The 20,640-nt window shown below is 46.3% G+C and overlaps 1 protein-coding gene across 5 annotated transcripts in view; it reads left to right on the top strand.

Moving 5' to 3' along the window:
* The window catches only part of LOC121874674 (serine/arginine repetitive matrix protein 2-like), a 178,602-nt gene that overhangs the window by 91,319 nt on the left and 66,643 nt on the right, over positions 1-20,640 (top strand). For 2 of the 5 annotated variants that reach the window (XM_042378910.1, XM_042378909.1), the window contains exon 3: positions 10,410-19,090. In XM_042378910.1, coding sequence (XP_042234844.1) covers positions 10,410-16,460 — 6,051 coding nt within the window. In that variant the 3' untranslated portion in view covers positions 16,461-19,090. Of the gene's footprint in view, positions 1-847; positions 3,351-10,409; positions 19,091-20,640 lie in introns of those variants that run through there. The other 3 variants (XM_042378908.1, XM_042378907.1, XM_042378906.1) reach the window with 3 other exon arrangements.

The raw sequence follows: 20,640 nt of genomic DNA, 5'->3' as shown, positions 1-20,640 counted from the left end.
TACCGGCGACGTGAGTCATGCCAGGGAAATTGGACTGTTTACACGACAGGGACTGGCTGGCGTGGAGGGCTGACGTAGATGTGCTCTTGGAGCATCCCTGAGGGTGGAACTTAGTGGAACATTCATTATTGTGGAGTGTGGTGGAGTATGGTGGATAGTCGTGAAGGCGCCGTGCAGGACTGTGTGTGTGGAAGGATTGTCCTGGGGGAGTAAATGCGGGCGCCTCTTACCCTCCCTCCCTCCTGTACACAGCACTGTCTATCCTTGAACTGACTGGAAATAGTATATTTAGCCAGCTCTCTTGACAGGCGCCTGATAAACACTTTCAGCTCAAGAAAATGATGGCATATCACACGGGTTGATGCAACTTTCATGGTGAGAGGAAATACACCTGGAACTGCTTACACGTTTTTCACATAACTATTATTTATAGACGAGTCTTAGTTTATTTACGTACAGTCTGCTGCTCAGGAACTGAAAAAATGCAGGTCATTATCAAGCTCCTCTTTCTCTTTAAGCAATATAGTTTCTCATTCTTCCAAATTCTCTCTCTCTCCCTGTATCCCTCCCCCTTCTGCCCCCCTCCCTCCCCCCTCCCCCTTCTGTCATGAGGGAGAGGGGAGAGTTAGTGGTGAGTGAGGGTGCCTGCCCGCTACTCCTCCCCCTAACACCACCGTCACACTACACCATCGACAACGTTATTTAGTGATTCAGCAGACACAGGAATGTAGGTATATGGGAGTAGTGAATGTAAGGTGCGGTAATTATAGTAATGTGGGGGGGGGGAGGGAGGGGGTGTAGGGCGGGGTGTGGTGGGTCGTGGCGCGGCAGTCGGTCATAGGGTTGTGTTGAGTGTGGGGCGGCGCGCGGGGGCAGGCCAGGGTGTAGCCGGAGGGCCACATAGTGCCCACACCCTCTTCTGGACACATGTCCATGTTGGCTATACTGATGCAACAATAACAGTGGATGTTGGCTACGTTGATTCAAGAATAATAGTGGACGTTGGCTACACTGATACGATAATCGTGGATAGTTACACAGTGGTGGGGCGGCTGACTGTATCCTTGTATATACCAGTGGCAGTATTCGTAGAAATGAACTCATGTGTAAATTAAGTGTCGTTTAAGGAAATATTCAACCCGTCCAGAACATTGTGGTATAGCTTAAGTTAACCAAAGAATTAGTGGGTGCAGAACCTCGAGTGTTTCTGATACAAAGAATATTGTGCTTTATCGAAGTCGACTTGTGTTGGTTGTATGGTGGTGGCGGTGCCGTCCTCGAGTGAGCAATAAGTCGAGGAGTGCCAGGTCTGGGTGCCAACATGTGCCCACGTTTGTCACCAGTGTCTCGTTAATGAGTCGTATCCCACCTTGGGCACGCCGGCCGCTGGTTCCTGTTGTGAGTGGCGACACAGTGACCTCACTTTGTGGCCACACACATGCCCAGTAACACGTGCCCTTATCACGTGCTCACAACACGTGCCATACATAACACGTGCGTGCAATCTGTGCAAATTATACATCAACCAACCTTAAACTAAAAAAAAAACTGAGATTTAATGTAAATATAGACATTCAGTTACTGTTAATAACAACACTACATATCAATATTGTACCAGTGTTGGGTCTGGTGACGATATTAAATAGTCTTTGTTGAAATGTTGATCAGTGAGGTTGTAGAGCGAGGATAAGTGACCCAGAAAGTTGGGAGTGTTAAGTGAAAAGTGAGCTGCTCAGTGCTAGCCCTTTGTCTGATTACATCCAATTATTACGAATGTTTGGACTCACTTAAGAACGATGGTGTCGACACTACATATCACCCTTAGCTACAACCAGCCAGGCGGCCAGAGCCTGGGGAGGAGCGTGTCTTGTGAGGACACCAACTTAGTGGGCTTCACTTCTTCAGCTCTTGCTTCTACCTCCAAGAACACCTCGCTCTCCACCTCCAGTGTTCTTGATGCTCGTACTCCGCTACCTCACGACGCTAAACCATCCTCGGTACAGAACCTTCTTGCTCCTACGCCCTACAACCCGACGTCGAGTTTAAAGTCGCCATCATGGTCGCCGGTCAGATTCAAACCTAAGCCCTTACCGGATTCCCTGAAGAATTTCGGCAATTGGAAAACTGCTTCGAACAATGAGTCTGAAGCGAGCTCGGGTAAGAATGCAATGTCGGCAGTACCCGCAGCTGACACGACAGTGAGGCCGATGTGGGCTAAAAACTCCGGCGATAACAAGCTGGCTCTTGTATCACCCTCTCTCGTGGCTCATTGGTCTCCGACAGACACCACACCCGGGGACTCTGGGAAGACCCCCTACAGAACATTCTCCAAGGTTATTCGTAAATCTTCAAGTGCTAGTCAGGTGGTTTCTCCAACTTATAATCAAGGACCATCGCCCAGCACTACCCAAGGGCCATCTCTCAGTGTTTCCCAAGGGTCTTCCCCCAGCACTACCCAAAAAAAAAAATTCAGTACTACCCAAGAGCCGTTATCTAGCGCTATCCTAAGGCAATCTCGTAGCTGTACCCGAATGCCACATCACAGTGCTACACAAGGGTCGACTACTAGTGCTTCCAGGAGACCATCTCCCAGTACTACACAAGCGCCATCTCCCAGCATTAAAGAGTCCTCAAGCGCTACCAGGAGACTATCTCCCGGTGCTACCCAAGGGCCACGTCAAAGTGCTGTCCAAGCTCCACCTTTCAGTGCTACCCAAGGGTTATCTGCCAATGCTCCGCGAACACAGCCTCCTGGTTCTGCCAATGGGTCGTCTTCCAGTGGTATCCAAGGATCATCACCCAATATTAACCGAAAGCCGTCTCCCAGTAATTCTCGAAGGCCATCGCCCAGCGCTGCTCAAGGGTCATCTCCCAGTGCTACTCAAGGGCCTTCTTCTGGTGCTACGCAAGGTCCATCTACCAGCACTACCAGAAAGCCATCTCCAAGTGCTACTCAAGGGCCTTCTTGCAATGACATCCAAAGGCCGTCTCCCAAATCTGGTCGAAGGCCTTCTCCCAGCGATACACAAGGAGTCACTCTCAGTGTTAACCAAGAATCATGTGGTATAGCCCAAAGGCCATCTCTCAGCACTACCCAAGGGTCATCCCTTGGCACTTCTCAGGGGTCGTTTCCCACCTCTTCCCGAGAGCCATCTCCCAGCACTGTTCAGGGGCCATCTGACAGTTCTACCCAAGGCCCTGTTCCTAAAAAAATTCTGGGAGACACAGCATGGTTATATCCAAGCACTCCCGGGTCGGCCTCCAATAATACCTCTCCGGTGTCTCCTTCTACGCCTTGGAGACACATACCTAGCCGTCTGGCACCCACATCGTACCAGCGCTTTGAGAGTGTAAGTTATAGCTAAGACTAATACATTGAGACAGAAATCACCAATTTTAAAAGATGCTTCCTCAATAAGGAGGATGACTCATGTTAGTTCTGCGTCACATTCTTCCCGGGATCAGACGCGCGGCTCAAGTAAATTAGGCAAGGCTATTTACATTTGCCCTCGCTTAACATATTATTATTATTAAAGATTGTACGGTGTGTGTTGCCGTATATAAGTTTGGGGTTGAGAAGTAAGGGTGTGTATAGGTTTGGGGTTGAGAAGTAAGGGTGTGTATAGGTTTGGGGTTGAGAAGTAAGGGTGTGTATAGGTTTGGGGTTGAGAAGTAAGGGTGTGTATAGGTTTGGGGTTGAGAAGTAAGGGTGTGTATAGGTTTGGGGTTGTGGAGTGGAGGGTTATGTGTTAGGGTGGAGGGGTTGTAAGGGTTGTTGTTGACACGTCCGGGGTAACAAGCTAGGAATATCCTCCACCCTGCCTCTCATCATTCACCTCCCGCTTGAGCACGTCCGAGTGTGTGGCGGTGTGCCGGAAGCTGATCTTGAACCAGTCGCTGTCAGTGTCAAGCTCTTGAGTACATGGGAACCGAACTGATGATAACCTCTGGCTTCCAATTTATTCCTACTCAAGAATTAGTTTATAATATTGTTGCTGGCCGATTTATATGTATATATATATATATAGCACTTGAAGGTAAGGCACCTTAATTTATCTCAGTTGATGAAACACCCTAACGCGAGCTAGGGGGTTAGGTTATGGATTAAGGTTGGGGTACCTAATCGTCACATGAACCGGTATAGCTGTAGTATCGTTGTGTACTTGTGAAACCAATAGCTTGGACACGTAGGACACCAGGCACCCCCTCCCTCTTCCTCCCAATCCCCCTCCTCCGTCTTCCTACTGTTCCCCCCCCTCCCCCTTCTCTTCTCCTATGTGTCTGGCCATCAATTTGTCTATCTATCTGCCCGTCAAATTTGTTTTTCTATCTTTCCGTCAATTTCTCTACCTGTCTATCTGCCTAACCAACATATTAGTTTTGTATAACTGATGCTTTAGTGAAGAAAGAACCTTATCGATTATATTCCCAGGTCAAAGGTCACGGTCACTTACTAATTAGAGGAAAGGTTCGGTATTAATTAATTGGCCACTGACAGGTGTTCCTACTTGTGGTTTTATTGATGGGTAGAATGTGGTGGTGAATGGAGATGGGTTGAGGATGTACAGTCCCCTTCACTAGTGCGTTTACAGGGGCTCGTCATAGAAACATTCCACAAATCATTACATTGAGATATTTGTTTTGACATTGTTTTACTTCGATTCCTTACTATGTTTATTATTGCGAGTTTCCTTCTGTCGAATGTAAACCAACACAGGGCTTCCCACACTGCCTATACGTGGTGGTGTGTGTGTGTGATGCGACAGTAGGTGGGTGGAGGTTGTAGCGGTGGTGTACAAGTTGAATGTGTGTACTGTCTCCAACACCGTCTAGTAGATGGTGTCGTCGCTCGCCAAGAACCCAACATCGTAAAACTTCACTTCTCTTATTTTTATCCAGTCTGAAGATTTTAGACTCCAATTTAACTCTTGACAAATTAACTTTTATTTAATTTTTACTGGTTATTGAAGCTTGTATTTAATTTGTGAGTTGTTTAAAAGAATGTTCTTAAAAAGTGTAAACAGAGAGCTTGTGTTGGTTGTTTTCTTCTCGTGTATGTTGACTTAAAGATTGGTTAGGTTAGGTTAGGTTAGTGTGAGATACAAGGTATTTAAGAAGCCCGATAGATATTATCTGGCGGCTGGCCCCTTGGGTACTACACACTCACCAGCCTACCAGACCACAGTGCCACACACACCAACCTCCAAACCCATAGTGCCACACACGCACATCAACCTCCAAACCCACGGTGCCACACACACCAACCTCCAAACCCATAGTGCCACACACCAACCTCCAAACCCATAGTGCCACCCACCCACATCAACCTCCAAACCCACAGTGCCACACACACCAACCTCCAAACCCACAGTGCCACCCACATCAACCTCCAAACCCACAGTACCACACACACCAACCTCCAAACCCACAGTGCCACCCACATCAACCTCCAAACCCACAGTGCCACACACATGAGCCTCGCTGCCCACAATGCCATCATCCCACTACAGATCCACTCATTTAAACTCCTCAATGTTATCTGTACTAAAGGTTAAACTCTCACATCAAGTGGCACGTCGACCCTCTGGCTGGCTGTATCCTGCCACCTCCGGCTCCCCAGGAACTAGTCCCCACAGTATTTAATTATGTCTTGTGAAGTATTTGGAAGATAGTGTTGAGAGATGGGGTGCTGTCTCTGAGTGTATAGAACAGGTCATAGAGGTAGACTTGAAAGGACTCCAACGAGGGACAATAAGAACTAGTTTATCTGCGTTGCGTCGTACAACCTCATGACTCGTACGTCGTGTATTGTGGGGCTGTGAATGGCGTGTCAAGAGCCAGTGTGTGGGTGCCTGAAGAATACACTTGTCTACTTGTGTTTACGAGTGATTTTACGATTGACATACCGGTACTTGCAAGGACGAGTGACATATTGGTAAGTGTAAGGTTGAGTGACATACCCTTGTGAACAGGTCCAAATGATAGACAAAATGTGTAAGTTACTGATTTAATTAGGTTCCAGAAAGTATTTTTTTTAACACAGTTTTGTCATACCCCGCTATGGTACTAGGCTTCAGTATCAGGGATAGATTATACTAGGAGCTAAGTACTGGGTGTTGCTCGCCTGGTACTACGTCTGTGTGTCTGCAGTGACGAAGTGGGCGTGATGATGACCCGCCCACTGCTGTCTCCTGCCTCTCACACCTTGTTACTGTGCTGTCCGAGTTATTTACTCTACAACTCTTGTCTTGAGATATTCTTGGCATCTATTACCAGTATTTGTGTTGTTAGTTAAAATGTCAAAGAAAACAGGAAATTAGATGAACGTTGCGTATTGTTTCACCTGACGTCAACACTAAGTTATTGATTATTGTAAAGCACCTGGCATCTATTAACAGGTGTAACACGTGTTTACTGAGGATAACCATTCAGAGAGAGAGAGAGAGAGAGAGAGAGAGAGAGAGAGAGAGAGAGAGATTACTTTCATATCCCAATTACTTCTCTCTATCTTTATTTCTTAGAGGTTTGTATATTATTTTGTCTCTATTGCTTGTGTGACTTGTGAAAACCTCCATGGGTAGTACACACACACACACACACACACACATATGTAGACAGACTTTGAGGTGATTCTTGATGTCTGGATAAACAATGGCTGAATGGAATATTTGTGTGTGTGTGTGGCGGCTATCAGGTGTTGTGACAGTGAGATGAAATGTGAGTCATAGAGAATTTATTATTATTATTATTATTATTATTATTATTATTATTATTATTATTATTATTATTATTATTACTATTATTATTATTATTATTATTATTATTATTATTATTATTATTATTATTATTATTATTATTGTTGTTGTTGTTGTTGTTCTTACTACCAATATTAATAGTGTATTCAAAGTAAAGTCTATTCCAACATCGTCTTCTAAGTCAGGTTTAGTAATAACTAGGAGGTGAGTGTATGGCTGGGAGGTGACAGTGGCCATAGTTTCGACCCAGTGTTCGCCAGTTGCCTTGTGAGGTGAAGCTCCCACTCAGCCAAGGTCGTAACACACTACACTTGCCTCACAATATTTTGTTTTATTACCTTGTGTGGTACAGTGGAGGTTACGGCTGGTGGGGCACTGGGGAGTATATTTAGTTATGTTGTATAGAAGTTGATGAAGAATTGGTGGAGTGGATGTGTAGGGTGGTGGTGGTCTCAGGGCCAAGGTCACAGCCTAGATTTTTTTTAACGGTTAACAAATTTATTGACAAAGCTTGGAGTACAGTTTGCCTATTCTGAGTAATTCAGTTGGGTCTTGACACTGAGGGTGGTATCACTGTTCACTGCCACACAGGACAGAGGTTCATACACAGAGAAATACAGGGTGTCCATAAATGATTATCCTGATTAAAACATGAGAGCATACTGTTTTTAGGGTAATCATTTGTGGACACCTTGTAGATCATATTAACAGTATACAGTATATAGGTCAGAGTCATGGGGGCGATATCACTGTTCACTGCCACACAGGACAGTGGTTCATATACAATAGAAGTCATATTCTATTTGAGGACTAATCAGTGTGGACTAGCAAATTTTGGATAAACAGTATTATAGTAAGCCTCCCTCGACTCGGGTAACATGCTGTGATGGTCTGAGGGCTAATAATAATAATAATAATAATAATAATAATAATAATAATAAACTAGTTCAGTTTATCAAGGTCTCGTCACTGTGTAGTTATGTGCTAATTTAGGTATAATTGTAACAACGGACATTACTGAACCACCCACTTACACCATCCCCTCTCTGCCACCCACACCACCCCTTTCCCCATCACCAATATCACTCCCTCCCACCACCCCTATCACCCCCTCCCACCCCTCCCACCACCCCTATCATCCCCCCCCCTCCCACCACCACTCAACCTACCCTTATGAGTGAGGGCAGTCAGACGTGAGGAAAGACACCCATGTATGGGATAGGGTAGGATGTCTAGTGCCTGTACCGACAGACAATAACTAACCCATGACACAACCCTAACACACTATTAGCTTAGCTAGGCTGTCAGCCCGCCCTCTCTTACCTCCTAAACTTCTTCAATTTCCGAACTATAACTTCCTTCCCCCACCTCTAATCTTCTTTCACCCCTTCTTTCTGTACCAAAAAAAATATTTTTATCCCAGACGGTGGGTTTCCCAGGCTACTGTGAAGGTTGGAATGTACGTAGGTTGCAATTAAGAGACCCAGGGTGAACAACGACACTTACACCACCACCACCACAACAACAACAACAGGACTAATGAGGATGAAGATAAACTAATAATAATAATATCATCACCACGAAATACAAATATACACATTAATTAAAATGGACAGAACAAAGAATACTAATAAACATACCAGTAACATCATCATACAGCCGTTACAACAGGTGTGTGTGTGTGTGTGTGTGTGTGTGTGTGTGTGTGTGGAGGCCCCGCGTCACCTGGGCTTACATCACATACAGGTAGGTGGTCAAGACAGAGTATATACCGTGATGCTTGGCCCTGCGGCTCAATGAATATACACTTATAAGCAATGAGTATCTCTACACCCTTTGAGTACTTTGGAGTATTTGTAAACAGTTAATAGTTGAGTATTTTCCTCCTCTTCCTCATCCTTCCTTCCCCCTTCCTCCCTCCCTTCCCCCTGCCTCCCCCTGCCTCCCCTCCTGCCTCCCCCTGCCTCCCCTGCCTCCCCTGCCTCCCCCCTGCCTCCCCCTGCCTCCCCCCTGCCTGCCTCCCCCCCCTGCCTCCCCCCCCTGCCCTCCCCCTCCCCCCTCCTCCCCTTCCTCCCCCCTGCCTCCTCCCCCCCTCCTCTTCCCTCCTCCCTTCCTCCTCCCTCCCCCCCTTCCTCCCCTTCCTCTCCTCCCCTCCCTCTCCCTCCCCCTCTTCCTCCCCCTTCCTCCTCTTCCTCATCCTTCCTTCCCCTTCCTCCCCTCCCCCTTCCCCTGCCTCCCCTGCCTCCCCTCCTCCCCCTGCCTCCCCCTGCCCCCCCCCTGCCTCCCCCCCCCCTCCCCCCCTGCCTCCCCCCTTCCTCCCCCCCTGCCTCCTCCCTTCCTCCTCGTCCTCCTCTTCCTCCTCCCTTCCTCCCTTCCCTCCCCTTCCTCCTTCCCCATCCTCTTCTTCCTCCTTCCCTCATCCTCTTCTATCCTCCCTCCCTCCCCTCCTTCCTTCCTTCCTTCCACCCCCTTCCCACCCCCTCCGAGATGATGTGAGGGTATTCGAGGATAATGAGAAACAGACAAGGCGCCCATTACAAGTGGGGATATGGTGGTGTGTTGATGATGGTGATAATCGTGTGATGATGATGGTGATAATCGTGGTGATGATGATGATGGTGATAATCGTGGTGATGATGATGATGGTGATAATCGTGGTGATGATGATGATGGTGATAATCGTGTGATGATGATGGTGGTGATAATCGTGGTGATGATGATGATGATGGTGATAATCGTGTGATGATGATGATGGTGATAATCGTGGTGATGATGATGATGGTGATAATCGTGGTGATGATGATGATGGTGATAATCGTGGTGATGATGATGATGGTGATAATCGTGTGATGATGATGGTGGTAGTAGAGTAATGATAATGGTGATTTAATATGATCTCAGATGCAAAGCCCACATATATATCCTTAATAAAGAAAAGTGTGCATGTATGTATGTATGTATGTATGTATGTATGTATGTATGTATGTATGTATTGACGTTGGTTTAGTTTGTCTATTAATTATTAATATCTGTCAGCAGCGTTATAAATTTTATTTTATTTACGTATTGCTTGTGGGTGTTATGTAGGCGGTGGGCGGGTCTGTAGGGTGGTTATGGTTGTGTTGTGGGCGGTGGGTGGGTCTGTAGGGTGGTTATGGTTGTGTTGTGGGCGGTGGGTGGGTCTGTAGGGTGGTTATGGTTGTGTTGTGGGCGGTGGGCGGGTCTGTAGGGTGGTTATGGTTGTGTTGTGGGCGGTGGGTGGGTCTGTAGGGTGGTTATGGTTGTGTTGTGGGCGGTGGGTGGGTCTGTAGGGTGGTTATGGTTGTGTTGTGGGCGGTGGGCGGGTATCGAGAGTGGTTGTCCAGTGGGTGGTGGGTCGGGGTGTAGGGTGCCAGGGTCTGTGTGGCGCCGACTAAAATAGTCTGGTGAGGACACGTGTTGGAGTGCCAGTGCCAGCCTGTGTTCTTCCCTCTCCTGACAACGTTTGTTACACACACACACACACACACACACACACACACACACACACACAGTCCTCAGTCTCGTGTGTGCACATTTTAATAATATTCATTGTATAGTTTTAATGTCTTATATTTGTACCTTATGTCTTAGTGTTGGACAGTGCATAATGTATTTTATTTCTGGTTGTTTCAGAGCGTGCACAGTGGTCGTGGGAGTAAAGGGGTGGGCGGGGGTGTGATGGAGGATGGCGCATCCCACGCCCCCGTAGCCGCCCGCGTCGTCTCTGCCTCCTCCACCCCGCGCAAGGCCAACTCCCTCCCGGGTTACTACTCTCGGGGCTCCTCTCACCATCCTCCGCCCTCCTTCCGCGATGCCTTCAACACCAGCAAGAGTCCGACGCCCCCGAGTCGCCATGATGCTGCCCCGGCTGCCCCACCCCGGGGGCCCACCAGTCCCAGGGCCCCAAGAGTTGCTGCCGTCAGTCAACACCAGCGACAATTGCAACCTCATCATCAACACCAAATGCAGCAGCAACAACAACAGCAGCAGCTACACCGCCCACAACACCAGCAACTGCAGCACCAACAGCAACATTTACAGCAGCAACAACAACAACGACTTCAACAACAGTATCAACAAAATCAGCAACAGCAAAGGCTGCAACAACAGAAACGGCAACAAATACAACAGCAGGAACAATTACAACAACAAAAACGTAAGATACAATTGGAACAACAACCACACAGGGAGCAGTCACATAAGGGGCAGCAGCAACAACAACAACAACATCATCCTCGGCATCAAGAACAGAAGGCAGAAAAACCATCACTACCTCAGCCAGAGAAGAAGAGTAAAAGGTCTTTGTTGAGCGGCATCTTCAGGCGTCGGAGGAAGGAGGCGAGCAACAGCTCCAACAGCAGTAGCAGCAGTGACAGTGAGGAGCCTCCCCAGAGACGAACATTTCTTCGCCGTCGAACTAAGAAAAAGGAACATAAAGAAAAAGAACCTTCACTACCGTCTGCACCACCGCCACCTCCGGGCGAAGACGCGTTAACCCGGGGTGGCCATGTGCGGGTTACGGCGGGCGTTGATCCTGGGGAGAGCAGCGAGATAAACTCAAGGCTATTAGCGGAGAGCAGCAACAGGAGGGTGAGAGTAATGCCCAGTGCTACAGGGAGTTTAGGCAGGGATACACAACCACTTGGTATCCCTGTGTTGATGCCACAACCAGGACAGTTGTCGAGGGTCGGGGTCTCAGCATCACATGATTCCTTGCCAGTCAGTCTAGGGTCATGGGCTGGGGGTGGCTCTCATGCTTCCCTCGGCTACTACTCAGGAGGAGGCATGGGTACACGCAGCTCTAGCACGGACACCATCAGTAAAAAGGAGCGAAGGGAGGCACTGAAGGCACGGGTGGAACGGCTCCGTGATAAGTTTAGGGATACAAGCTCTGATGAGGAGAAGGCGTCTGTGTCATCACATTCTATGTATGGCAGCGAGTCTAGTCTTTCAAAATCCAACTCTCTCAGCAGACGTTCTAGAGCAGCCCGGACTGAACGATTCCTCCGGCGGAAATCACAAGAGCTGGAGACGCTGCGTACTGAAACTGAAAAGGACCGACGGAACCGTGAAGTCGTACAGGCCAGGATTGAGGAAATACAGCGAGTACGAGAGTTTGAGGCCGAGAGGAACAAAATCAATGAGGAGAAGAAGCTACAGATCCCTGATAAAACCAAACCAAAATGGTCTGCCAAACTGGTGTATCAGGAGTCCAGTGAATACGAGTCCTCTGTTCTCTTACGAACTCCCTCGGTGAGTCCAGCGGCAAGCCCTCACATGAAGGCCAAGTTCCAGGGCCACATTCCACCTAATTCCAACGACACCAGGAGCACTGTGGTCATGAGACAGAAGCCGCTCACACCACACACTTCTGTAACAGTCTCATTGGCGCCTCCATCTGGGACGCCAATAAGAAGAAGCTTCCAAGACTTTGAAACACCAGTTCAGGGAGATTTTAGAGCTCACAGGAGTGCTTCTTATGATAGCAACATCAATAGAAATTCTGTATTAATGCATCAATCATCCGGAGTTAATTTTAATGGCGCTTCAATAGTTAATGCAACGCCACTAAGTAGATCTGGCCTGATCCCCCCGGCTCCTCCTCCCAGAGACAGGAGCAGGATATTGTCCCCAGGAGATGGTCGACCCATGTCATTTTCTTTTGAGAATCTTAACCAGGAAGCCCAACGACCAAACTCAGGTCAGTCGAGTATGAGTAACTTCACCAAAGGTTCCAGTCCCAGTCCCAGTGTTCGCTCTGTTCCAGCTTACTTGGGCCCAAGATCAAACAACCAGCTACAGGGGCAACCGCCGCCCATGGTGCCCAACCGGCGGTCCTTCTCTGAACTGGAACTGTCACCCCAGCAGCAGGCACCAATCAAGTCAAACTATGGAGCTCCTCCAGCCAGGCCTGCACCCCCAGCATATCCACCAACACAATACAGGTACACTGATCAGCCACCAAAGACCCTCCAGCAGAACCAATATTCTAGAATCCAACAACAGCCACCGCAACTACAACAACAACCGTCACCACAACAAACTCCTAGCAATCAGACCTCCAATCAGATGCGTTACTATACTGACCAAGCACCTCAGTATGCCAAGATTGTCCCCATCAGCAGTGTGCCTCCTTCCCCATCCTCTGATTATTCCTCCTACATGAGCGATAACAGTGTGAGACTACAACAAGCTAACACTGTGTGGCGGCAAAAGGAGCAGGAAATTAAGAATAAAATAACAATAGCCCAAAGTGTTGCTTCTCAAATTTTGAGCGACTCGTCACGTTCCAACAGTCCTAAACCCGATGGCTATTGTTCAAATGGGATGACCACGTCTCCCGTGACGCAGCAGAGTGACAACACCTACGGCATCATCCAGACTAAAAAGACTCGTCCAACACCTCTCACCCTCAAGCAGGCAGAATCTCTCAGTTCACTCTCGGGTCAAAGTGACGTCTCCAGCCCCGTCCCAAAACCTGTTGACTCTGATTCCAGCCAAAGTAGTTTAGCCAGGGAGAAGAAGAAGCTACTACAGAACAGACCACTGTCTATGGTGCTGGAGAAGTCTGAATCAGGTGAGAAAGTCTCTCCTCCAAACACTCCCAAGTCAAGGCCACAACCTCCCAGGAGAGGCAGCAAGCAGGTGACCACCCCGGGCCGAGAGATCACCAAGCGACAAATGTTACAGGAGATCATGAAGCACAAATTAGAACACCCGAAGGAGAAACCAATTTATCAAAAAGAGTTTGAAGACATGTACAGAAAGGAAAAGGAGAGACTGGAAAAGAGCAAGTGTAGCAATTTTGAAGAAGCCTTGAAGGAGCTGGAGGAGATATACGACAGCTTGAAGCTGGATAGTGAAGACCTGCTAGACCGAGCTGAGCGTCGTGACCTGCCTATACAACACCAGCAGCTGAGAGAAGAAAGGCAAGATGCGCACGACTCCATCAGTGAAACTGGAGACACGGATTCCACCGTCCAGGACCGAGGCAGATCACGAACACCAAAACTGAGAAGATCGGGAGTTCCGGATTTAAAAGCTGATGACATGCACTACCGGCGATGTCAGCAGAGTACTCGTAACCAGCCGGACGTGCAGAAGGCACTGCAGATGACGGGCAGCTACCTGCTGGTGTCTGCCGCCCATGTTACACCTTCAGACCTGGATAAGGATCTGCCAAAGGACCCCATGATGGAGGGACAGCCAGATATTGTATATGACGATGTATCATACAGAAGCATCAAGCAGGCTAACTCCATTAAGGTTATTGACCCTCAGCCTCCATTTGGAATCCCATTAGGACCAACGACTCAAGGATCTGAGAGTGATTATTTGCACGTGACCCCAAAAGAGAACTACAGACCCAAGATGATCTCCAGGAAGGAGCCAGACACGACCATGGACGACTTAGCATTCAGAAATCTGCGGAAGGACCAAAGGGACCAATCCAACAAGGAGGTTAACGTCTCTGAGCTGGACGAACTCCTGTCAGAAGCGAACAATGAATCCCCTTTGTACAGGAGGAGAGCAGTGCGCTCCATGTCTGCAGACCGAGCTCAGGTCCAGAGAGAACAGTCTAACAGTACAGACAATATTACCCTAGATAAAGGTATGAAGCTACAAACACCAAGACGAGTGAAACATCAAAATGAAGCTCGTCGTTCTGGCCGCTTCATTGGTAGTTACAAGGACGCTGTGACAGACAGTGAAGCCACCCCGCTCAGTCCACGGCACAACCCCAGCTGGCTAGAGAGAGCCCACTTAGTGGACAACAAATGGGATAATCTCAGCACAAATAACTTAAGTACCAGCACAGAAACTCTTACGGAAATGTCATCAGCACGAGCAGTGTCACAGCCAGATATCCGACAAGCCATTATTCGGGAAGCTCGGGTACCGCCAGGAGGTCCCCAGGAGGTAAAAAACAGGCTGCAGGCTGTTACTGTTACTTCCCTCACTGCGGCTACCGCGGCCAGCCCCACCATCGCCACCATAACAGAGCCGAAGATAGTCAAAGTGCAGACCATCCAGAGCGCTCCTGTCTCTCCCGTAGTGGTGGAGAGGAAACCCTACCGACCGCTAGACACCATCTTCAACAACAAACCCAAGCCTTTTTACCTTAATGATAAACCTCAGCCCCAGCATCAGCAGGAGCCTGTGGATATAGCCAAGCTCGATGCCCTCATATCCACACTATCCAAGATTGATAATAATGATGACGTTTCTGACGTGTCATCCGTCGCTTCTAAACAGCCCGATGAAACACCCGCCACAGACTTTGAAACTCAGGAACTGAAAATTAGTGAAGACCCCACTTATGAAAATACATTTGAGTCCCCTACCATTGTGTCACAATCCACTGAGAATCGTAGTGTAAATTATGAAAAGAACAGTGCCAAAGCGAATATCGGGAAGGCCATCAGATTGTCCATGGCCTTGGAGTCTTTTAGCAGTGAAGGTAAACAGGTTTCCTCTCGTAGGCGTAGTGCTATAGACCTGCCAGTAAGAGACGCTGAACCCTCACAAAATAGTCCCTCCATCTCTTCCACTAATATCCTTCATTGCCTGTATGTTAACCTCAGTAGTAGTCAGGTGCCAGAACCGAGTTCCCCGGAGAGAGTAACTCTCACCACGGAGCCTCAGTCGGCGCTAGCAAGAGCCTCAACCTGTACTGATAGGATAGAGTCTATGATTGTTGTTTCTGAAGATGTGCATGATAGAGCCAGGCGTGCTCACTCAGTACCCACCTCACCCAGGGGGGTTGACAGTGTTCCTGTGTTCAACAGAGATTTTGATATGTTAATAAATGGGTCAAGAAATATCAATATAGGTGAGGTAGTTCCTGTCTCAGAGTGTAGTAGTAATAGCAAGGTTGTGACCGCCACGCCTCTCCCGGCGGTGGAGGTGGAGGAATCTCTGAGTGAGTCTCTCTCTCCTCACTCTCCCTCTCATCTCTCCCACCAACTTGATCAATCTCTCTCACCACTAAAATTAATCATAAACCAAAAACTTTCCAACGCATGCGGGAATAAGAATCTCTCCCAAATATCTGTCCATGATGAAACTCCACCTCCGCATGCCGCAGCACTCGATGTCAACAAGACCGTTGAGCCCGAGTGTGGAGGGCCCGGTGGCACGGCTGGTGGTGCCCAGGGTACACCACCTTCACCAGCAGATGTGCCACCGCCGCCCATGCGCTCTTCCTCCCTGCCACCTTCTCCAGCTCTCCAGAGAGCCCTCAGCGCCTCTTCTCATCTGCTTGGTCCACCTTCACCTACGCGTAATGCTGACGCCTGGCTTGTATCTCAACGGCGTGATCACTCGCTGCATGGTGCCAGTGTGCCCGTGCTGGGAAGGGCCGCCAGTACCAGCAGCTCTGAGAGTGATGACTTCGGCAGTGTGGTGAGGGCGGGGTCCATGCCACCCACCTCACGCCCGCCCCGTAACACTGCCAAGTTACCCAAGGGTCGAGGACAGGCGGACACTCCAGGGCCACGTTCGTGTTCTTCAGGTGAGGGTCCAGATTGCGCCGCAGCTGCCCCGGATTGCGCCTGTATGCAGTCACTGTTGGCTGCCTGCTATCTGCTTGCATGTCTGACTCAGCTGGCTGGAATTGATCTGATTACCGCCTTCGGTGTTCTCCTGGCCATAGCCTCCGTGTTTATCACGTTCGCATTATGACCCCACAGACAGTAACTTAACCTTTCCACTCAAACAGTCCAGTACCCTTCCACAGGTGCTCCCCCACACACGGTCTCATCCCATGATCGAACGCTTCTTTCCCTCCACGCTTAATGATTTTTTTTAGACAGTTCTTGGTAGACTTCCTTCACCAGATAACATACCGTATTATTTTAACACAATACATGCTATACTTTACACTTATATAAAGCTATTTAACTTTTAAGTGAAGGAAGTCTGCTGCCTCAGAATGTCCTGTATGAATTTTTAAGTAATTGAATTTATATGTTGCTGTTTCCCGCCCCCTGTGGTACTCTAGCCTCGTAAGATACTGTATATTGTGGCCATGGGTCATTACTCTCACTTACGTTCAACCATCAAGCAACTTTGACCACTTGTGTCATTATGAGCTGTCTAACGTAACTTTGTCTCTTATGAATTTAAAATCATCCTCATTATCATTATATCATTATCACAATCATTATAACCACGGTGAGCCAGAACAGCACCGTGAGTTAGACACAATGACCCACGGCACTAGTCAGTCATGGCCAGGAATGTGTCACAAAGCTTTGGAGAAATATGATATGGTTTTGTAGTAGTGTTTCTCATCTACTGCCAGTGTTGTGGTGTGCTGTGTGTTCACTCCTTCCAGCTTCGTTTTTCCCCTAGACGTTGTACTGTACCAGGTTGTACTGATGTATACTGTACTCTGGCGTTGTCTCCTAACACGAATGTATAAATCCTAACATGTAATAGACGAAATTTAATTCACAATAATAATAATATAAAATTAATTGGTTGGTCCAATGGATCTGACTGATATTTGTTGGTGCTGGTGAGGAGTTACTTGGAGGACTGTGTAACGTGAACTGGTGACGAATAAATAAACACATATGATAAGAATTAATAAAAAAATAAATAAATTACAAGACATAAATCCAAAACAGACATTTATAAAACTTTAATATTAATCTTTTTTAGTGACCATTAAACGTTTGGGTGTGACTGAAATAGTTCAGTTGTCACAGTGAGTCGCTAACCAGGCATTTACTTGAGACACTAACAACTGGTATGTCAGCGCTCTTACAACATGGGGTCGTCAGCAGTGCCTGGCGATAAGTACCGCCATGCAGGGGGGTGTTGTGTGGTCAGCAGCGCGTGTCAGGCAGAGACTGTGTCTACCCCTGGTAACTGTATTGAGTGCTTGCACGTCACTGATGACCTGTAAATAAGAGGCAGTGTGTCAGGTCCACGTCTCTGATGACCTGTAAATAAGAGGCAGTGTGTCAGGTGCACATCTCTGATGACCTGTAAATAAGAGGCAGTGTGTCAGGTGCACGTCACTGATGACCTGTAAATAAGAGGCAGTGTGTCAGGTGCACGTCACTGATGACCTGTAAATAAGAGGCAGTGTGTCAGGTGTACGTCACTGATGACCTGTAAATAAGAGGCAGTGTGTCAGGTGTACGTCACTGATGACCTGTAAATAAGAGGCAGTGTGTCAGGTGCACGTCACTGATGACCTGTAAATAAGAGGCAGTGTGTCAGGTGCACGTCACTGATGACCTGTAAATAAGAGGCAGTGTGTCAGGTGTACGTCACTGATGACCTGTAAATAAGAGGCAGTGTGTCAGGTGTACGTCACTGATGACCTGTAAATAAGAGGCAGTGTGTCAGGTGCACGTCACTGATGACCTGTAAATAAGAGGCAGTGTGTCAGGTGCACGTCACTAAAGTCCCTATATAGGTGAGTCCGCGGATGCTGCTGCAGGTGACCGCGGTGTCTTCCCCGGTCACACGCTCCCCTAATAGCCCCATAGTATCGCCTTCCATGTACCAATTCTTCAATAATTGTCTCTCACGAGAACAACTTATACGCGAGACTTGACCTCAGGTGTCTCCCTACCGTGAGATAGGTGGGGCGTATACAGGTGGACTTGGCCAGTTCTCAGTATAAGGATGGAAATGGCTCGTGATATTGTCTCGTCTATCATGTAGTCGGGATCTGTGAGGGCCGATTGTAAACACTGGTTAATAATCCCTGACGCTATAAGAGACACACTCAGGACCCACATGTATACTGTATAGATATATAATTATAGACTACTGAAGATACTAGACGTGCCTATCACTCGACTTGTGACGTCATCCCGGTAAAATTTATCATTAACTGTAATATTGGATTGATTACATGAATACCTGTGTCCACGCCGTCTTGAGGACTACACACACAAGCATGTTCGTCTCTGTAATACCTAAGACAGCATGTGGTGTGATTTGAATTTTTCCATTATTCTATTTAGTTTTATTGTATTATCTTTATTATTATTACTCTTTCATAAATCTATTATTTCTGGTAATCACGATCATGTTTGTCCTGTATAAATGTATCAGTGACAGCCAGAAATATTAGTGTGTGTTGGTAAGGGTGGGAGATGTAACGCTGCTTCACTCTAATTACCTACACCCGACCAGTGTGTTGACGCTGGAATGTTTGATAATTTTTTTTAAGTGCCAAATAATCTTGACGTAATTATCTAATGGTGAAGACTTTTATTGTGATATGTATAAAAAATGTGTAAAAAATAAATATCTTTTTAACCAAATATAAGTTTTGTAAAAGAAATCATCTGTATTTGTCTTATTTTTTTGTCCTATTGTAATAATCTCTCTCTTTTACAGGATCATATTTATCATTACCTTTGGCATATTATTATTACCTGTATATATTATTTTGTGGACAGGTGATGTACTAAGGTGTATGGTTGACCTTGAGAATCATGTACAGCTGTGGTCAAAATATCCCTGAACACTTTTAGATTATACCTGGTATCTAATTAAGGGTTCTGTTATGAATAAAAAATTGACATTTCGCTATACATTATAATTTTTCGGAGTTTCTTTATTATTTTTTTTTAAATATTATGATAAAATAAAATAAAACAATCATAAATTATAAAAATATATATAAGCCACAATTATATACCAGTTATTGCCAAGTGTCAAGGGAATTTTGGTTCAAAGTGTACATCGTAACAAAACAGTAAGTATTATCTGAAAATAAACATCCAAATAGTTAAGACAATATAATAATAACATTGAAGGGATATTAAATTATGTTTATAACAGTTTTGAGTGTTGTGTTGATATGTTTATTTATGTTTCATTGTGTTCCATAAATAATGTTTTCGTAATATAAACCTAATCAGTGATTGGATAAACACATTAATTGTACCTGAAGGTTTATAAATTTACCACAACACTTCGTAGAACTATATAAACCACAACACTTCGTAGAACTATATAAACCACAACACTTCGTAGAACTATATAAACCACAACACTTCGTAGAACTATATAAACCACAACACTTCGTAGAACTATATAAACCACAACACGATGGAAAAAAATAATTACTCGTTTTTTATCTTCGTCTTTTGTATCTTTTTTTTTATGCGACGCGAACTTTGTATTTTTTTTTTTTTTACATATAAACTCGGGATTTATTTTTTGTCAATGTTATTTTTTCTCGTAAGGTTTCTAGTAACACGAAAGGAATAAACGGAGGGAGGACGATAAGCCTTGGCGTGCCTTTGCTACCCACAACACAGCGGCGGTCATTCGGGATGTGTCTTAACGTTCGCAGCAGTCCTTGGTGGAAAAGATCTGTCGAGTATGATGATAAAAAGATCTGTCGAGTATGATGATAAAAAGATCTGTCGAGTATGATGATAAAAAGATCTGTCGAGTATGATGATAAAAAATAACACTTTAATTTGAGAGTTATGACTCACCTGTATGTTAAAAGTGATCGAATAATTATTAACCAGATTTGAATAACATGACAAAGCGAGCGTAATTACAGAGATTAGTATAAACAATCTACAAGGATAAACCCGAGTACTGTATATGAATTAATGACTATATTCATACGTTATATTCGTGTTATATTTCGGTTTGAAAATAAATGTGATCGGTATTTCAGACGCGGGACGAATAAACATATGTTCGGGGTAAATTCAAAACTAGTATTTGTCATTCAGAGGAAAATAAACACGATGAAAAAAAAGGATTTTTTTTTTTTTTTTTTTTTTTATTGGACATTCCTACATGTGTAAGGTGAAGCGCAGAAGCGTTTACAGCGCCCAACAGGGAAGCGTGCTAAGTTCATGCTTGC

The sequence above is a fragment of the Homarus americanus genome, unplaced genomic scaffold (genome assembly GCF_018991925.1).
Source record: "Homarus americanus isolate GMGI-L3 unplaced genomic scaffold, GMGI_Hamer_2.0 scaffold34360, whole genome shotgun sequence".
Lineage (NCBI taxonomy): Eukaryota > Metazoa > Arthropoda > Malacostraca > Decapoda > Nephropidae > Homarus > Homarus americanus.
The sequence above is the reverse complement of the archived record's forward strand: the minus strand, read 5'-3'. Positions and strand labels throughout refer to the sequence as shown.